The sequence below is a fragment of the Sylvia atricapilla genome, chromosome 9 (assembly GCF_009819655.1).
Source record: "Sylvia atricapilla isolate bSylAtr1 chromosome 9, bSylAtr1.pri, whole genome shotgun sequence".
In the NCBI taxonomy this organism is placed as follows: Eukaryota; Metazoa; Chordata; class Aves; order Passeriformes; family Sylviidae; genus Sylvia; species Sylvia atricapilla.
The window spans coordinates 16,067,599-16,085,548 of NC_089148.1; the positions used below are offsets into that span (position 1 = coordinate 16,067,599).

The 17,950-nt window shown below is 41.2% G+C and overlaps 1 protein-coding gene across 1 annotated transcript in view; it reads left to right on the plus strand.

Annotated features, from left to right (window-relative positions):
- The window catches only part of ST6GALNAC5 (ST6 N-acetylgalactosaminide alpha-2,6-sialyltransferase 5), a 72,583-nt gene extending 56,820 nt beyond the window's left edge, over positions 1-15,763 (plus strand). The window contains exons 3-5 of the mRNA XM_066325074.1: positions 958-1,367; positions 6,378-6,485; positions 13,089-15,763. Coding sequence (XP_066181171.1) covers positions 958-1,367; positions 6,378-6,485; positions 13,089-13,320 — 750 coding nt within the window. The 3' untranslated portion in view covers positions 13,321-15,763. The remainder of the gene's footprint in view (positions 1-957; positions 1,368-6,377; positions 6,486-13,088) is intronic.
- Positions 15,764-17,950: the final 2,187 nt, after the last annotated feature.

Here is a 17,950-nt window from a genome sequence, read left to right on the forward strand (position 1 = left end):
AAGGACCTCAAAGGCACACCCTCAAACAGTCCTTATTTACCTCACAGTTTATTGTATTCGTGTTAGAAAGTAGCACTTTGGGAATACTGTTAACCCTTGCTCCTTTTATTTCTCATGCTGAGCAGTAGATAGTGACATACTCCTCTATAATTGATACCTGTGGTGGTGGCATATTTCAGTCACATGATTTATCATGCATTTTCATTTTTATGAAAGCTATGTTTTACTCTTGTGCTTCCATTAGGTCAGCACTCAGTGAACAGGCACCTCCCATTCCATTTTACTGTGTAACTTTCAAACATGACCTGACAAGGTAGCAAAGGTTCAGTGCACTAACTCTCTGCCATGTAAAATACACACAGACATTACTGACCAGCTCTGACTGTTGAACCATAAAGGAGGTATGAGAGCACTGCAGTGGTTGTGGCACAACTTGCAAATATCAAGCTTTCAATATGGAAGCTTTGAGCCAGGGTATCAATCTCTTCCCTCAGCAAAATGTCCTGACCCCAGGGTTTGAAAGGCTATTCACACATGAACTTATGAGGACTTAGGATTTATTATTTACTGGAAAAAAATTAAGCAGAAGAACAAATATAAATAATCTAATTATAGCTGTTATAGCAAGTGGAAGAAGTACAGTCCTAATCAGTTGGGAAGAGTATAGAAACTGTTGTGATGTCTGTTTATGAAGCAGCTGTGGAAAGGAGGATTTACACAATGGGCTTAGCTCCACAGAGGAACTCTAAGGGCTGTATATCTACACCATATTTCCCCCCAAAAATAAAAAATGTACAGGTAATGGGTCCCCAGCTATTTGGGAAGACTGCTGGGAGAGATGTATATTCATTACTCTGAGGTTTTTGCTGTGAAATACGCCATGACCATGTAAAACACAGCCATGCAGTGAAAGGGGAGATGTCTGAAGCTAATTGTGAAGTGCCTATGTCTTTGCAGCCGTTAAAGATGCACTGCAAGAGCTGTGCACTGGTCACCAGCTCAGGACACCTCCTGGGGAGCAGACAAGGGGACAGGATCGACCAGAGCGAGTGCGTCATCCGGATGAACGATGCGCCCACGCGGGGCTACGGAAAAGACGTTGGGAACAAAACGAGCCTCCGGGTCATTGCACACTCCAGCATCCAGAGGATTTTACGAAACCGCAACGAACTCTTAAATATGAGCCACGGTGCTGTGTTCATCTTCTGGGGCCCCAGCAGCTACATGAGGAGAGATGGCAAAGGCTTGGTGTACAATAACCTGCAGCTGATGAACCAGATACTGCCTCAGTTAAAAGTGTATATGATTTCTCGCCACAAGATGCTTCAATTTGATGACCTTTTTAAACGGGAGACTGGAAAAGACAGGTGAGAACTTACATGGATATACCTAGGGGATGTCACAGAGTAGTAAAATAATGCAGTTTATATACACCAATTTCAAATCTGCTCAAAGGGGCAATCCTGCTCATTAAATCCTCTGCCTCATGGGTTGTAATGTGGCATGACATGCCAAATAACATCACTGGTAACATAAGTAAAAAGTACACATCAAAATGATTTGTATGGAGTATTGGCTCATCAGCCTAGAATACCACAGTCTGGATGTACAGTTTATAGAGTTAAGGAGGCAGGAGCTGTTTAAATCTCACTTTGGGGTAATATACCTTAAAGTTTCTTTCACTGATTCTGAAAAATTAGAATGGATAGGTTATGTTTTCTTATAGAGGAAATGCCACCATTCAGTGAATTATAATAGCTGTTTATTGAATTTAAGCATTCTTGGAACATTGCAGCTGTAAAGCTTCTTGTAAAACAAATAAACATTAGTCATACATTAGGTGCTTCAGAACAGTTCATCTTACATTTGCAACTGGAAAATGGAAAGTTATTATGATAGTTACATCTTTATGAGACTGTTTATGAGACTTGTAGGCTGATCTTCAAATCAAATTTGTAGTAAGTGACCCACTGCAGTACTTGAGTATTTTCACATATAATGTTTGAGAATGGGCATTCAAACCAAAGGCTTTCCAGCACGAAAGACATTTATTTTTAATGAAGTTCTATTTTTTTACTTATTAAATATGCTGCTGTAAAAATGACACAGGGTCCCCACTTAGATACAAATGAAGAGGTAGGTTTATTGTGCAGTAACTCACAGTCAGATGGGCTGCCTTCCAAATACAAAACATACACACCAAAGCTTGAACAGGGATCGATCCTCTTGTGGACTCCAGCACAGATTTAGTTTTCTGGGCTACATGAGAAAGGCAGTACCAGTGTCCTCTTAGCTGAAGGCAATGTTTGCTTGGCATTTGCTGCCTTTGTCACACCCCATTGCAAGCACTGTTTGCTTGCAGAGCTCTGTTCTCTTATAGTGGATCTGAGTTCATGGCTGACTCAGGCTAAAACCAGAGCACAGACTAACTTGGTCTGTTTTGTAACATTAAAGGTTCTTCTCCTCATCTTCCAATTGGAATATTTGGGTGTCTGCCAGAACAAGAAGGAAGGATAACAAGGGGAGATACCCTGCCAGTTGAGATGTGTTTGCCTTTTCCAGAGTCAAGCGAAGTGAGAAGGTGAATTAAGCATTTGAACCCTTCAGAAGATGTGCAGAGGGTATCTGTGTGCTCAGTATTTACAAAGGCATGAATGTCAGCAAAGCTGTAATTGCACTGTAACCTGGCCAGCATGAGCCCCAGGGGGAGGCTCTGGACACAAGGAATGTACACTGCCACCTCCTTTCCTGGATTTATGCTTTTGGTGATCCAGGGTAGGATCATGTGCTGTCCCCAGTTCTGAGGAACACTTTCCTTCCCTTCACTCAGAACTTGAGTTCTGCCACGGCGACGCAGAGTCCTGTTTCATCCCTGACATTGCCAGGATCCTGTTCTTTTTCTGACACATGCTGTGCAACTTCAGGCCAGCTGCTCTTTCTGGTTCTGCATCACCCATCCAGAGCCAGAGGCCTGTAGTGTGTGTGTGATGAAAGCATTTCTTTTTCTGCACAGGCACCGGGCTCAGCTCCTGAAATATTCTCGAGGTATTTGAGCCATTAATTGTAACAAATTTCTAGTGAACTCAGTCATGGGCACCCTGAACTCCCAGTGTGAATCAAGGGCACTCAGATGCCAGCAAAATTCAGCCTGAGGAACAGGCCCTGTTGATTTTAGAGGGCACAGACAGCATACTTGAAGGGCTAAGAAGATTAAAACGGGAGATGAAAATAAATGAATAAGCTGCAGAGAAGAAAGGGAAGATGAAAAGAAACGTGGGTAAGAAAGAATTCGTAAGGGAGAAAATTTAGGTACCTGTGGGGGCAGAACATTGTATGGCCCAGAATGCTGCTGTTCCCCAGGAGGTTTCTGCTGAGCTCTTGACATTAGTGCCTACAAAAAACAAAAGAGGGAGAGAGAAGCATGACTGCAAGCTTGCAAGAATCAGACTATTCATTTCCATCTTGAAAATGATGAGAAAAAAGGTAATTTGATTTATTGTGCTTTTTGGAAAAAAAATATTTTGAAATTAAGAAAAACCTTCAGAAAACATTGCCAGTTAAATAGCATGGTGAAAGACAAAGGCTGCAGAGCAATATACTTGGCATTATAAAGTAACTGTACTTGAAAATAACTTTATAATTGAATAAGGGTACATTAAGAAAATATGATTCAGAACCAATATTATAGTAATTAGATAAAAGCAGCATAAATGAAATAACTGCAGGAAGAGTATTTCCATAGAGATTATAAATGAGATTTTGGTGGAGCAGAAAGGCCTTTAATTGTAATTTAGTGTGCACTACAGAATTATCAGCACAGCGTGTTAGTTCATCATATAAAAGAATATCTGATAATTTCCCCTAATAAGCACATGACAGTTCTTCATATTCTCTCATTACTGCTGATTAGGTATAAAAACAGTATTCTTTTGTTGGACTGTTTCTCAGATCTTTTATGAAATGTGAGACACTAACCCTGTTTCTGTGGTGCTGTCCTACAGACACAGTATTTAAAGAGGGCAGAGTGGTACTTGAATGAATTTTCAAATCTTTATTTGATTATTCAGCTTCTAATTTTCTAATATTCAGTTGTTCTCCTGTTTATTGAAAACACTAAATGACAGCCTAAGTGTCTGTAAGCAGAAAGAAAACTAACAGAGAGCCTAGCTGGGTGTCCTGACCTGTGCAAAGGTCATGGTCTGGCTGCAATTGCTCCCTTGGTTTTGGAATGTAAGTGTTGGGCACCTGAAACAGTGGACTTGTGCGAGCTCTAGAGCACTCTTAGCCTGAACATGTTCCTGAATTATCTAGTAATTCAGAGCTCAGAAACTCTCAGGTGGCAGAGAAGCAGATTTTTTAGGCTTTTCCCTACCATTCTCTTTCCTAATAATTTTGAGCCTAAAATTCTTACTGTTTTATATTGTTGCTGTGCCTGAAGGCCTCCACTGAGCTTATGACCCAGCTATAACATTGTGACAAACTGTACCACCTCCCCCAACTGCAGTGCACAGTCAGAAAATAAATAAGGCCCAGTAATTGGAAATAATGAGATGCTTATAACATGTCATTCTCCAAATGCTAGCTTAGCTTGAAAGCCTGTGTGTCAGGAGCAGTAAAAATGTGTGTTTCAGGAGTTTATACATTACCAGGTGATCCACTAAGGACTGGACAAATTACCGTGGCTCCTCAGCATCCTCCAGGCATATTTAGTCAAAGAATTCCCTTATGTTTAGAAATGTCTTTTAAGCAGCTGGCACAGACGCCACCACTCTTTTTTTCCTTGCAGTAGTCTGATTCCCTGAGGAAATGGGAAACCTTTGGTACAAGGCATTCCTCAATCTGACAGTGCTCAAAACATCTCCTCCTACTGCCCTGTAGGTGACCTACTTGGAACCAGCTTGGTTAGCATTAGCTTGGGAAGCTGCGTGGTGGCTCCTCTCGGCTGAATTAGACATTAGTGATTGCTGGCACTTGCTTGCAGTGGCTTTTGTGGCCTCAGGTCCCTGCTTCCAAGACTGTTCCACATCCTGCTGTCACTGGGTAAACTGTAAAATATGGCCTTGGAACTTGGGCCAGGACCTGGGATAGCCTGGTGACTTCTCTGAAGAGAACCTTATGTTTTCTGCTGTGCTTTTTTTGGGGTGTTGTGACAAAGTTTCACAGGTATCTGGCAGATACAGGTGTGGGGGAATGGGATTAATGTAGGTCCCATGCTAGTACGTTCTTGTGGAGTGCCCAGGCCTTCCCAGAGCCTGCACTTGCTCCCTTGGTGCCTCAGCTTTAGTAGGAGATGAAGGGAGAGCCTGTCACTGTGACAGGCTGTCAGCAGGCATCTGAGGACTCTGGGCTGCAGATAACACAAGCTTGAACTTCTTCCTGTGGGACTTTCCTAGCTGGGTGAGAGATTAGGCAGAACTCCTGGGTTATTTTTTAATAGCATTTGAAAGGAGACCTTTGATTGAACTTGTTTTCTCTGGAGCAAACACCCAACTTTCTGTGCCTCTGTGTCTAAGAGGGGTGCCAGTCCCTACACATGCCCTTGTGACACCTTTAAGATGTTTTCTTTGCTGGCATTTCCTTGATCCTCCCATTTCAAGAGTGCCAGCTCTCCCACCACACAGAGCCAGTGCAGGTACTTATAAAAGGACTGGGAATTCCAGTGCTTGTGCCAGGCATCCAATAACCATCACAGAACCCAGCTCTTAGAAACTAAACAGCACTGCCAAGCACATGAGAGGAGCGGGAAACATTACTGTTACCACTCTGCAGATAAGAAACTGGGATCCAGCAAAATTTAAACACAACTTGTAAATCCCTTACAACTGTGAGCAGTTATAGGGTGGTATCTCCTACTTTGCATAATTAATGCTGGGATTAGTTGAGCTTCTTTTAAAGCCATGTCCCAGCCTGCCGTGAAGGCAGGAGAGGTGCTGCCTTAGAGGGCTCCCTGCCAGTGCTGTCATTCCCATTCTAAGGCTCCCCTCAGGCAGGGACGGCACCTGGGCTGGTTCCTAGGATGGAGATCTCCCAGCCTGGCTATGGGACAGTCACAGCTGCAAACAACTAAAGAGTTTCCTACCAACATCACAGTGAGGGGCTGGGGGAGCTTCTAGAAACCAAGTCAAAAGGTCAGCTAAATATTAACATTGCTGTGCCTAAAATTAATCACAGCAAGGAAAGTTTCTGCCCAGATTACTCCACTGACAGGGGGCACCAGAAATGGATGAGCACAGTAATCTTGGTTGCCCAGTTTTCAAAGCCTTTTACAAGAGTGAAGAAAATGCCGAGAAACAGCTTCAGAATGAATGAACGAATAAATAAATAAATATCAAGAATTATTTGCCAGCTTAGAAACTTAATTATGTTTTTGCTTCCAGGAAGATATCCAACACTTGGCTTAGCACGGGCTGGTTCACAATGACTATCGCATTAGAGCTCTGTGACAGGATAAATGTTTATGGCATGGTGCCACCGGATTTCTGCAGGTAGGATTGATTTTGGAACCATTATTTGCCAACAAAGTTAATGTTACAGATAAATATCTGAATCTTTTAATCTTTTTGCTCTGCAACAAGTCTTCACTCCTCTTAAAGCAATTAATTAAGATGTCCCATGATCTCATTCTGAAAATGACAAACAGCATTTAATTATGTTATATAAAATATTTTAAATGTTTTTTGTACTGTGGGAGAATTAATCCATCTTGTTGCTTTCTTTTAGCCTCTGAATATTTATCAGCTAAAAGTAATGCAATAATTGGCATGAAATTAATCTGAAGAAAGAAGTACTGGAAAACATTGCTTTTAATTTGTTTTTTGAGTTCCTCTCAAATTAATAGAGGAACAGTGTTCTCACAGTGACTAGTTTCTAAATTGAACTTTCTGTGCAACTCAGATTAACATTATTGTACCTCTGTCACATGAATGCCAGTCTTGTAGCTTCTTAAATAATAAATAATCCCCATGAAACCCCACACGGTGAATTTGGAGCCAGAGAATGTCCTGCAATCACCATTTTGGGCGTGGCAGGGGCTGGGTCACACGAGGCAGGAGCAGCACAAGTTGTATCAGCGGAATCTGCTGTCTAAAGGAACAGCTTGTGCATGGTTTCCAGCTGGATTGTGCCTCCAGCTTTATTCAGGATGCAGACCTCAGGCCTGGTTACGGTTTTCCCACTATGGATCAGTGGCACAGGGAGAGTCTTCAGAACTTCGGTGCTAGACCAAAATTGCATATCCACAAGATACTCAGTATGAATACAGGGTGAATACAGGGTGTGGATTTGTGTGACATCAGCAATCTTGATGCTGACATAGGTCTCACCTGCCCACCCAGCACTAGCCCAGCACTGAGTGTTTCCTTCCCACAGCCAGTGCTGATTCTATTTGTCCTCCTGGCTGACTTGGGAAGAGCTGGAGCCAATCTGGAATGAGGCCTCAGTGCAACATTTCATCACTTGCTTACAAACCCCCTTTCACCAAGAAGTACTTCTTAAATTTTCTGTTGCAAAAGTAGTGATCTCTTTCAAGTCTGGTTCATTGGGTAATTCTGGATGCCTTTCAGGGGCAGGGAGGGCAAGGCTTCAGTCCTGGGGTAGTCTCAAAGAATGGGAGTGCTCTGACTTTCCTCTGAGCACTTAGAAGAATCTTTCAGGAATCTGCATTTGTCTTGGGCACGTTGTAGAAATCCCTGAAGAAATCACAGCATAAAATGTCAACACTAAACTCCACTCTGTGAGAATTTCTACAAATTATAACAAAACACTGATGATAAATGCTGTGATATACTGCCAGACTTCATCATGAATTCTCCAAGGAAAACAGCAAACTAGATCAGATATGCCAGACAACACAAATACCTTCCACAGCACAGCATCTCATTCCTCTGTCATCTCAGTTGGCCAACATATACCACTTCAGTTTCTGTAAGTGGTTGGTCTGTCTTACTCCAGAAGTGGCTGTATTCCAGTGGCACATGGAAGTAATTCTTAAACTGATGATCTAAAAATACAGAAGACAGCATTTCACTGCAAAATAATGTGTAATCCAGACTTTTCAGACAAAGTCATAATAGTTTAGATATGTATTAAAAAAGCCCAAACAAATTCTTTGAGAGAGAATAAAAATGTCAGAGAACATATGAAAGGCTTTCATAAAATCAATACACTAAAATCAAATGGATTTAAATTATAACACAAGAAAGGCTGTAGATCAATCTTACCAATGAAAGATGTAATTGTTCTTATGGCCTGCATAAAAAAATCTTAACATAAAGGTACGCACACCTGGTTGTAAAAAGGGAAAAGGTCATTTCTTAATCAAAGTAATATGAAATGTCTTTACTCAGCTTGATTCCCCAGGTGATGAAGAGGAAAACTGTAGCTGCCATGCCTGGAAGAAGCTGTCCCTGAAGATCTGTGAAAGGAGTTTCTTGCAATAAATAGAGATACCCTTCTTAGCTGGCTCTTCAGCCACTCATTAAGAAGTTAAAACAGTGCTTCCTTTTAAAGAAATAAGACAACAAAACAGAATAGCAGAAAAAAGAAATATTCTTTAATTGTAAGCCATATTTCCTGTTTTTCAGTTAGACAGAATAAGAATCTACCATTAAAATAAAAAAAAATCAAAACAAAAAATCCCAACAAAATAACAAAAATGTATGTGGGTATCCTACTTACTGTGCAACTCAAGAATCATTAAGATAGAAAAAAAAAACAACTCCAAAAAATTTTCTGTTCATAATTAATATCACCAAATTTATAACTTCAGCAGATAGATACCCATTCATTTTTAAGTATTAATTTCTGGAATAAGTAATGAATGTGGTGATCACTGTCATGGAACTAAATTAGTGTCACATCTGTAACGTGAAGGACACCTCAAAGGTATTATGAATTTCATGCTGTTGATTCTGCTACAAATTATTAGCTTAAGATCATTAACCAAACTGCTTTGTACTCTTGCAGGAAAAATAGTCTAGTGAAGGAGTCTGGAGCACAGACTAAAAGATTTGTCACTATTACTTGCAACAAGGTGTTTTAGATTCATTTACTTTCACTGGACACTGAGTTTCATAGCTGAACTGGCCCTGATGTCCTGATTATTACAAATTTCTAGTACCTAAAGCAAAGCTTTAAGTAATTTCAAACCCCTTTGCTTGCTACAGATTTATGCTGTAGTAAGGGTTAATGGCTTGATATTGCTCTCATGCTGCTAAATGCTTCTGTTTTGTACATTCTGTAATAAGATGAAAGCTTGTGCTCCCATGCACATTGCAAACATTTTGTGAAGTGTGCACACCTCTCACTCTTTCGTCCCAAGACAGACAAGCCATCTTGCTGTATTTTTTCCAGTGCCCAGGGATCCAATCCAAGCCTTTTCCAGATGGGAAGCACTTCCCTCTCAGAACTCCCTTTGGCAGCCCATTGCATGCACAGGGCTCACTCCTGAGCTGGGATATGCAGGATTCTCCTCTTGCCTCCCTTCAGCAGCAGCCTGACAGTGGTGCCATGACAACTCCCGAAGGCACTGCAGTGCTGCTGCTTCCCCCTGTGGGTGCTCAGCAGCAGGGCTGGGAAGGAGAAGCCAAGCCTTAAGGAATTCCAGCCCCTGTCCATGGCATTATGGGCAGCACAGAAAGAAAGGCTGGTTCCCTGCCGGTCTCAGGGTACTCCTGTACACAAGGAAAACTCAAGAGGTTAGTGAGATGAACCTCTCTAACTCTTCTCCTCTTCATGGGCCTTATGGAAGTCCCAGAAACTCCAGAACTTAATTCTAAGCCTTGTTTTAACGAATGTGAATAATTTTTCATATTTTCCTGTTATTGAACCTGATAATTTTCCTATAAGAATCCTCATTTGACTGCCAGGCCATTTTTCATGATAATTCACCTGAAAATTGGTATTTGAAATACTTTAGTGTTTTCCTACCTCCCTCTCTCTCTCCACTTTCAGTTCCTTTAAATCAAATGCAAAGCAGCAGTTGTTGCAGTTTACATTTCCTGAAGCTTATGAGACACTGTAAGCTGTATGTGAGCTAGTCCTGCTCTTTGGTCCATATGCCTCACTTAATAATTAGCTCAATAAAAAAGTACATATATGATTTGGAAAACAGGACTAATTATGGAGTTCAGAGAATGGAGATCCTGGGAATAGAAGGCAAAAAAATTACCTAGAAATCTTCATGGTCCTGACACAGCACCTTGCCCATCACTCAACATATAAATGACACTTTACTCACACATCTAAATATGAATTATTTTACAAAGTGTGTGAGTACCTATAGTTTTAGAGGGTTGAATAATTATGGCTCTTCATTTCTAAGGAAAGAGGCTGACCAGAATGTGGTATGGGGTGGTGTGGTTTCCCTGCCTTGTTTCTTCTGTGCTGTAGTTCCAGCTTTTGCTGTAGGTGGATACCATCTGTGGGAAAATGTGCACTCAAGTAGCAAACAGCAGCTGACTGATGGGCACAGGCACTTCCACGGGTGCTGTGCTGGCAGGTGATCAGACAGGAAGTACAGGATATTTTACAGAGGAAGTTCCCGAGATTCCTCCCAGCTGTGATATTAATATGCTTGCAGAGTCTGACAAAATACTGATTAATGTCCAGTATCAGTCAGTGATAAAATAGCATCTGTTTTAATGTTAATAAATGAGGTGGCAAGCAATTTCCGTATAGAAATTACTCATGCATTTCATTTGCTGGTGACACAAGCTAATTGCAGAGTTAGAAGATAACGCAGCACAGTTAATTTGGCTTATGGTGTACTCAAGCCAGAGTTCAAATCCAAAGCTTACTAGCCTGCAATGTGGGGGAATCCAGAACTCCCATAAAATGAGAAGGTCCTCCATATGTAAATACCTTTCAGAATTCCCAATCTAAGTGACAGCTTTTGGCATTTAGCCTTAAAACCTCATTCAGCTGCAGAGTAGTCCTAGAGAGGTCTGTAATAATGCCCCCATTCCTGCCCTGATCTCACCCCCAGTTCAGCTAGCAGAGCTGCACCAGGTGGTTCTGGGGTGTTTCTGGTGGGATGGTGCACAGGATGCAGTGCCTGGTTCAGCCTGGCAGGAGCTAAGGACATCCACTTAGGACACATCAGTGTTAGTTCAGAGCCTTCGATGGACTGTGGAATCCCTGGCTTCAAAACCACCTTGCCTGGAGGTGTGGGCACCAGCAGCCTCACAGGCTCACTCTGTCCCATTAACTGGGGCTGCATTTTCCCAAGTCTGTTGGAGATACGATTTCAGCTTCACTAATTCTAACTTAAAAGCAGTAAATTTATACCAAGCAATACCGGTGTACCATTGAGGACCCAAGAGTAAAATCCAGCTTTAGTGCAAGAAGGAAGAGCAGTCTGAATGAGAGGTAGAGGCCTATTTGTTTAGTAGTTCTTAACAAAAACATAACATTGAAATATATCCCTCTAGATTTATAGTAACCATACAAATTATTCATTTAAGTGACAATAAGAGATCCAATGTATCAAAAAAGTGAAAAAGTAATTGAAGATTGAGTTCTAATAGTTGTAGTTTAGAAATAATAAATTTCTACATGAAGGGTGACTTTAGATTACAAATACAGTTTCTATAGGTGAGGTGATTAAGGATTTTGTTTCATTCTTATGTATTCCAGTGAGAATATATTTAATAAGCTTAGAATCCATCTTACTCTAGAAATGTAATTTTATTGTTATTCTGGTCTTGTAAGATTGATCACCATGTTGTGTTACAAGGAAGCCAGATTGATCGAATTAAAGCGTTAATCTAAGGCACAAATGGAAAGCAGCAATATCATACATTACCTCTGCATACACAATATGGATAATGGCAAAATAAGTAAAATTAGAGAATTGTGTAGGTGACAGAATCACACAGTAAAAATAATGACCAGCACAGACTACTGACAGATTGTGGATGCATTCAATTGAAAATGACCTTAAATATTAGCTCTTCAAAATGAAAATAATCAACTGTGTATTAGAGCTGACAGCCCTGAATCTGTATCAGATTTCTTGCTCTGTGCTATGCTCCTGTTCAGCTCAGGCTGTAACACAGAGCAGCTCCAAGGCTTCACTAAATGCTGATATTGGGAATTTTCTGTCACAGCAAAATAGCTGGTAGCAACTGGGGAGAGAGGGATACAATTGGGTAATTCTGTCTGGGACAGCTTGCTCTCTTAGTATTTATGACAGAGGGTTGTCTGAGTTCCTGTCAGCCCAAAAGTGAGTTCCCGTGCCCAAAGTAAAAAAACATTGTGAGTACAGGTTAATGTAGAGATTAAAACAAAAGGAGAATTAATTGCTCTGACTTATTATAATACAAATGCACCATTTACAGAATATTATATAGAAACACTGAGGTCAGAACCGCTAAAATGAACTTTATCCTAAGTGTCTAATTGGTGTTTGGCATATCCATGTGTCACCATGAGTCACTCATCTCCCGCTGGGAAATGTGAATGGGTTCACAAGGTCAGATGGATACTATGGGTGACCTGTTCTAATTTTTAGCTTAGATACATGAAAGCTGCTGTTGTAAAATAAGGAACTAATTTGTGCATCAGACATTTGATTAAAATGCCAGCAACAGCAGCCTGTTCCACTGACCTGATGTGCAGACACTCATTGAAGTTGTGCTCTCGGAACCTCACGCAGCCTGCTGGGAACGTTCAGCTGAGCTGATGTGACACAGATAACCACCTCCATCTATCATCTTCTCTTTCTTCCCCAGTTCAGTAAATACCTCTGCAAGACCTTTTACAATTCACAATCTAGATTTAAATCTCTTTTAAGCAGTTTACTTCAAATTTCATAGTAGTAACACAGCCCTGCAGCACTCTCCCTTGTTTCTGAGCTACTGCTGTCCTTCATTTAACTGGGAGGAAGAGGATTAAAAGAGACCAAGAGAAAAAGCAAAGAAAACACCTTTGCCCCGTTCTGATGTATTAGATATGCAAGAAAAAAACCAGCTACATAGTTTAACTGGGAGAAAGAGTGGATTTGAGCCCATCGGTTCATTAAAGATAGCATCTTTTCTATCAACGAAAAAGAACACCTTGGGCTTCCATCTATTTTCTTTTTCCCACAGGGATCCTAACCATCTTTCAGTACCTTATCACTACTACGAACCTCTGGGCCCAGACGAGTGCACCATGTACCTGTCCCACGAGCGGGGCCGCAAGGGCAGCCACCATCGCTTCATCACCGAGAAGCGCGTCTTCGAGAACTGGGCGCGGACGTTCGACATCCGCTTCTTCCAGCCAGACTGGGAACCGGAGCCCCTCACTGTCACCCACCCCGGGGTGAAGCCGCTGGCCTGAGGGATGGACACACCAGCCCAGCCACAGTCACCTCCCACAGCAGCCTCTGGACCTGGTGGGCCAGCACGGCAGCCTGGAGGGCAAGGATAACAGGGTCTGCAGCTGGCACCCACAGCAGCAGTCAGGAAGTTGGCATGGAGGAGCAGCACACACCAAGAGTTACTTTCTGTTAAACTGTGTTAACCCAGTCTGTCGCCTTTTGGGGCCATCTGACTTCCTGTGTGTGTGTTTGTGATTTGTGAAACACAACCTGAGTGTCATTAAGGGATGGGTAATTCATTATGGCTTTTTTAAGTACGATGCCACTGAAGTTTCATAGTGACAACTTTCCGTATTTATTTAATGGAGGTTTTTATGCAACCTAGGCCAGTATTTTTCTAATTCACGGTTATGTGGTTGTTTATCTTTCATAATCTTTTAAATCCAAAATTAATATTGCTGATGGTTTGAAAGGCCTAGCTTTTTATTTATAAAACTTGTTTGAAATATATAATTCTATATAGCATGTAATTAATATTTGATTGAGAAATGAGGATTTCTTCTAAGAATTTTGGGCTCTGTTCCAGCCTAAAGCCTTTAACAGCAAGAGTGGTCCCATGTGAAGATCCAGCTCACTTTACATTCTGACATCTTATGCTAATACAAAAATGGTGGTGAAAATTCTGTTTGATATTAATGTGCATTTGCTGCTGTGCTATCAAGCTGCTGTTTTTTAAATAGGGGTGGGAGGAAGGAGGGCAAGCAAAATTTATCCAAAAAAAAGCCAAACTTCCCACTGGTCATGGCAACAGCTTCTCATTGAAGACAAGCTAAGGCTGGAGGGGTTGTGTTCTGTTTTGCCTCTTGTATTCCTGCAAGAGGTTGCCAGCAACCCTCCTGAGGCAACAGACTACAAACCAGACCACAGTTCCTCAACACAATGTGACCAAATTTCTGGAAAGAAGGTAAACTACCAGAACTACAATACCAGTCACAGTAACCAGAAAGATCACAGCACTGTACCTGCAAAAATCTCTGCCTTCCACTGTCCCAAGATCATCACTGATCTCAAGGATTCTGGATCACATTGAAGCTGGGATGTGAAAAGCGTTCCATGAGTACAAAATTGTCCTCCTGAAAGGAGCAAAGTTAAACTCTGCTATTTTTTTCAATGAAGTACCTGTATGTGCATGGTGAGTCCCTGCAAGACAAAGGGGTAGGACAATGCTCATGCTGTGTATGGAACCTCACAGTGGGAATTACTGGGTTACATGGGGCTTGTGAATAAAGAAGATTTCAGTTACAGTACTACTTTTCCTTTTGCTTCACAAGTATCAAATCTCAAATTATTTTGAAGTAATCAGTAACTAATGCATGAAACGTACCTCAGGTGATGAAGGGTGTCTCTCATTAGACAAGTGCAAAAGCCAGAACAAAGATACTACCTTTAAACACCTACATTTAAGAAGCTGAACCTCAGAGACAAGACACAGAACTTGGGACCAAACACTCTCATTTAAACCCCCTTATAGCCCACAGTCTTCCTCTTTCCAACACTGGATAGCAATAGCTGCAGCTGCCCACAGAGATACCCTGAATCTCTGAGGACAAAGTGAACTGTCCTGGCAGGGACAAACTGGTGTCACCTCTGTAACACTGCCTGGATCTGAAGTGCAAGTCTTCGAGAGCCACTGTCCTACTGCAGCCCTGCCACTATCAAAAAGTAACAATCTATAATGTATTTTGCCTTAAAAGCTTTATTTTGGTGTTCTTCCTGGTACACACCACTCAGCTTACAAACTGAATGCCAAGTGCGTGTTACCTTTCTCTTGTCAGCTGGTGTTTAACTCTCCTTCTTTCACTGATGGTGTTTTATTCCTCCCACTTGATTTCACTGCATCCTATAAAAAACAGAATGGGTTTTGAACTAATGGCAGTTTGAACATCCCTTTCAACATGTGTACTGGGTAATGTATCCAGCATATATTGCTGCAGTTGATGAAATCCATCAAACTGATTTACAGATCATTTCTAATGTGACTGCAAGACATGGTACAGATCACAGTAGGTCCTCTGATGCTACTGTCCCCGTTTTATTACTGATACAATAATAAAAAGATCTTATCATTTTAAACTAGAGGTCTTAGTTTTTCCATCAGTCAAGGGCTGCAGAATGTGTGTGCTGTATGTTTAGCTATGTTGCTGTTAATATCAAATCATTTTAAGATAGAGTACACTGGTCTACCTCTAGTATTCCATAGAAACACAGAGAGAGACTTGCCAGACCCCATTGTGTTCCACAGGCTGTTCCCTGTCCGCAAGACTGCTCAGTGTCAAGTAGATATGGGGAAGCATTAAGAATATGAAGAAACATGAAATTAACTGTTAAGGACACAATCTCCTAACAGAGCCAAGCTAAGCATTGTAGCTCATTCCTTGTTCAGTATCTGTTAATAACTGTGTGTTCTTGCTTACCCTCATACACGTCTTCTAAACAAAACACACCCAAACTCCATTTAGTCTCATCAACCTCCTGTGAAGTTTCAGCAAGGTCCCCCATCTAATTACAAAAAGCATGAAGGAGTATTTTCTAAGTCACACCTGTATATATAAAAAGGAATTTGATGAAGCCAAGGAGACAGCAAGTTTTAAATAGATCACACAGATTTACATGGAACATAAACTGAGTCCAAAAAGCACAAGTTGTAAGAGTGCAAAAGAAATGTAAATAACTGTTAAAGCACTGCAATTTTAATTAACAGATCACTGATGTATTTATCTATAAATGCACAATTTTTGAACTACAGAATCCTGCTGCATTTCAGCTTGATGTAAGGTTTATGGCCTAGTTATAAACCAAACAGATTTATGACAGAAAATGCTGTCAGCCTAGGGATAAGTAGTACAAACTAGGCACTGCTGCCATTCTCTGCTTTATGCTGTCATCTCACACTCCTCACTATAATTTGATCGATTCATGATCTGCAGCACATCATTTCACATATTAAAAGCTGTGGCAAAACAGTGTTTACAGACATCAGCAATTTCAAGATCTATGTTAGTTTAGTTCTGAACTCCTTGCATACCTTTAGGCTTTTACACTTGCCTTTGTCAGAGGAGATATTTTTCATCTTGAAGAACTGTAGCTCTTATGCCATGGTATGTACAACTGGAATTGAGAATGACAAACATCTCTGCTACTAAGAACAAAAAAGTAGCACAGCAGCTTTGTGTTCTGTTGGCTCAGTGGTGACAGCACCAGGGTACAAAGCAAAACCATGATGCACATGGAGAAACCTTCCACCCAAAGTGCTAAAGACCTCAGAAAGTTCACACTTTATTCTACATAAGGAAACTGAGGAAAGGGGAGGTTAAGAAACTAAGACCGAGTTACAGCCTTGGAACAAGATTTGGGAGAGATTCAGGTCTGCTGACTGGCAGCCCTGGCTCCATCCAGCAGAACACACAGTGCTACTGCCATTCATACAGAGCAGTATAAATAAAACTCTTCTGGAGCTCCTTACCTGAGACTTGTCCTGCTGCATTTTCCAGGCAAACTTCAAAGGAAACGAAATGATTTTTACCCAAAATACCCCTAAGGTTGCAAGGAAACGGTAAGATAAAAATAGCTGGACAAGCATTGGGGAATTGGGTGAGGGGAATCTAAACAGTAGGAAATAAAATGTGCCTTGTGCCATTGAGCTTTATTCCCCGGGAATATGGAGATCACACTCAGGCTGGAGCTGACAGGAATGTCCTTGCTCAACAGCAATGGCTGTCCTGCATAGTTTTCTTTGCAGTGTTCTGTAAGTTGATCACAGGTGTCACAAAAACTCTTTGAAAAATGCTGATAATAATTTCTGTAATTAAAGTTAATGATTTTAACTGATGCAAGGAGACACAATTTCTAATTCAATTTAAAACATATCTTAGGGATTTAAAAAACCCCAAACAGTTAAACCATCAAAGAACACTTGTAAGGCAGCAAAAGGTACTGCAGAACAAAAAGAAGTACAGAAACCTTACAGGTACCAATATATCTGTCTTCCCTGGACCACCAGCTCATACTGATCACTTTGAATTTCCAGCTGCCTGCTGCAAAGGCACACCTCTTATATAACCAGCATATGATTTTTTTAAGGTGAAAGGGAAAAAAATTAAGGACAATCTTGTTTAATAAAAATCTAGGAAATATTCTTTTAAAAAACCATAGGAAATATGAAAGGGCACATGTCTAAGGTGGTGTGAAATTTCTCTGTGCCAAAGCAGAAAAATATAAAATTCAAAGACTCTTTTATAAAACAACTGTCAAATGGCACTGTTGATGTTAAATATCCTTAAAACCACTAGACTGTTAAATGTTTTTCTCATTGAAAATTACACCAAAACATGAAATGTCAAATTATGCCCTTTGACCACCACGTGGATGGAGATTCAGCATCTCAGCAGAAGCAAAGCTGGTAATTCCACCTCAGGCAGCTGTGGAACAGCTCCATGGCAAAGGCAGATGTGTGGAACCAGGCCCTGAACCAGCATCCCCTCGGTGCTGAGCCCCTTCCAGGGGTGCCAGCAGAGAGCACAGCACTGCCAGGGGAAAGGGACACATCCCTTGGTCCTGCCTGCCACTGGAGGCCAGGCCACACCAGAGAAG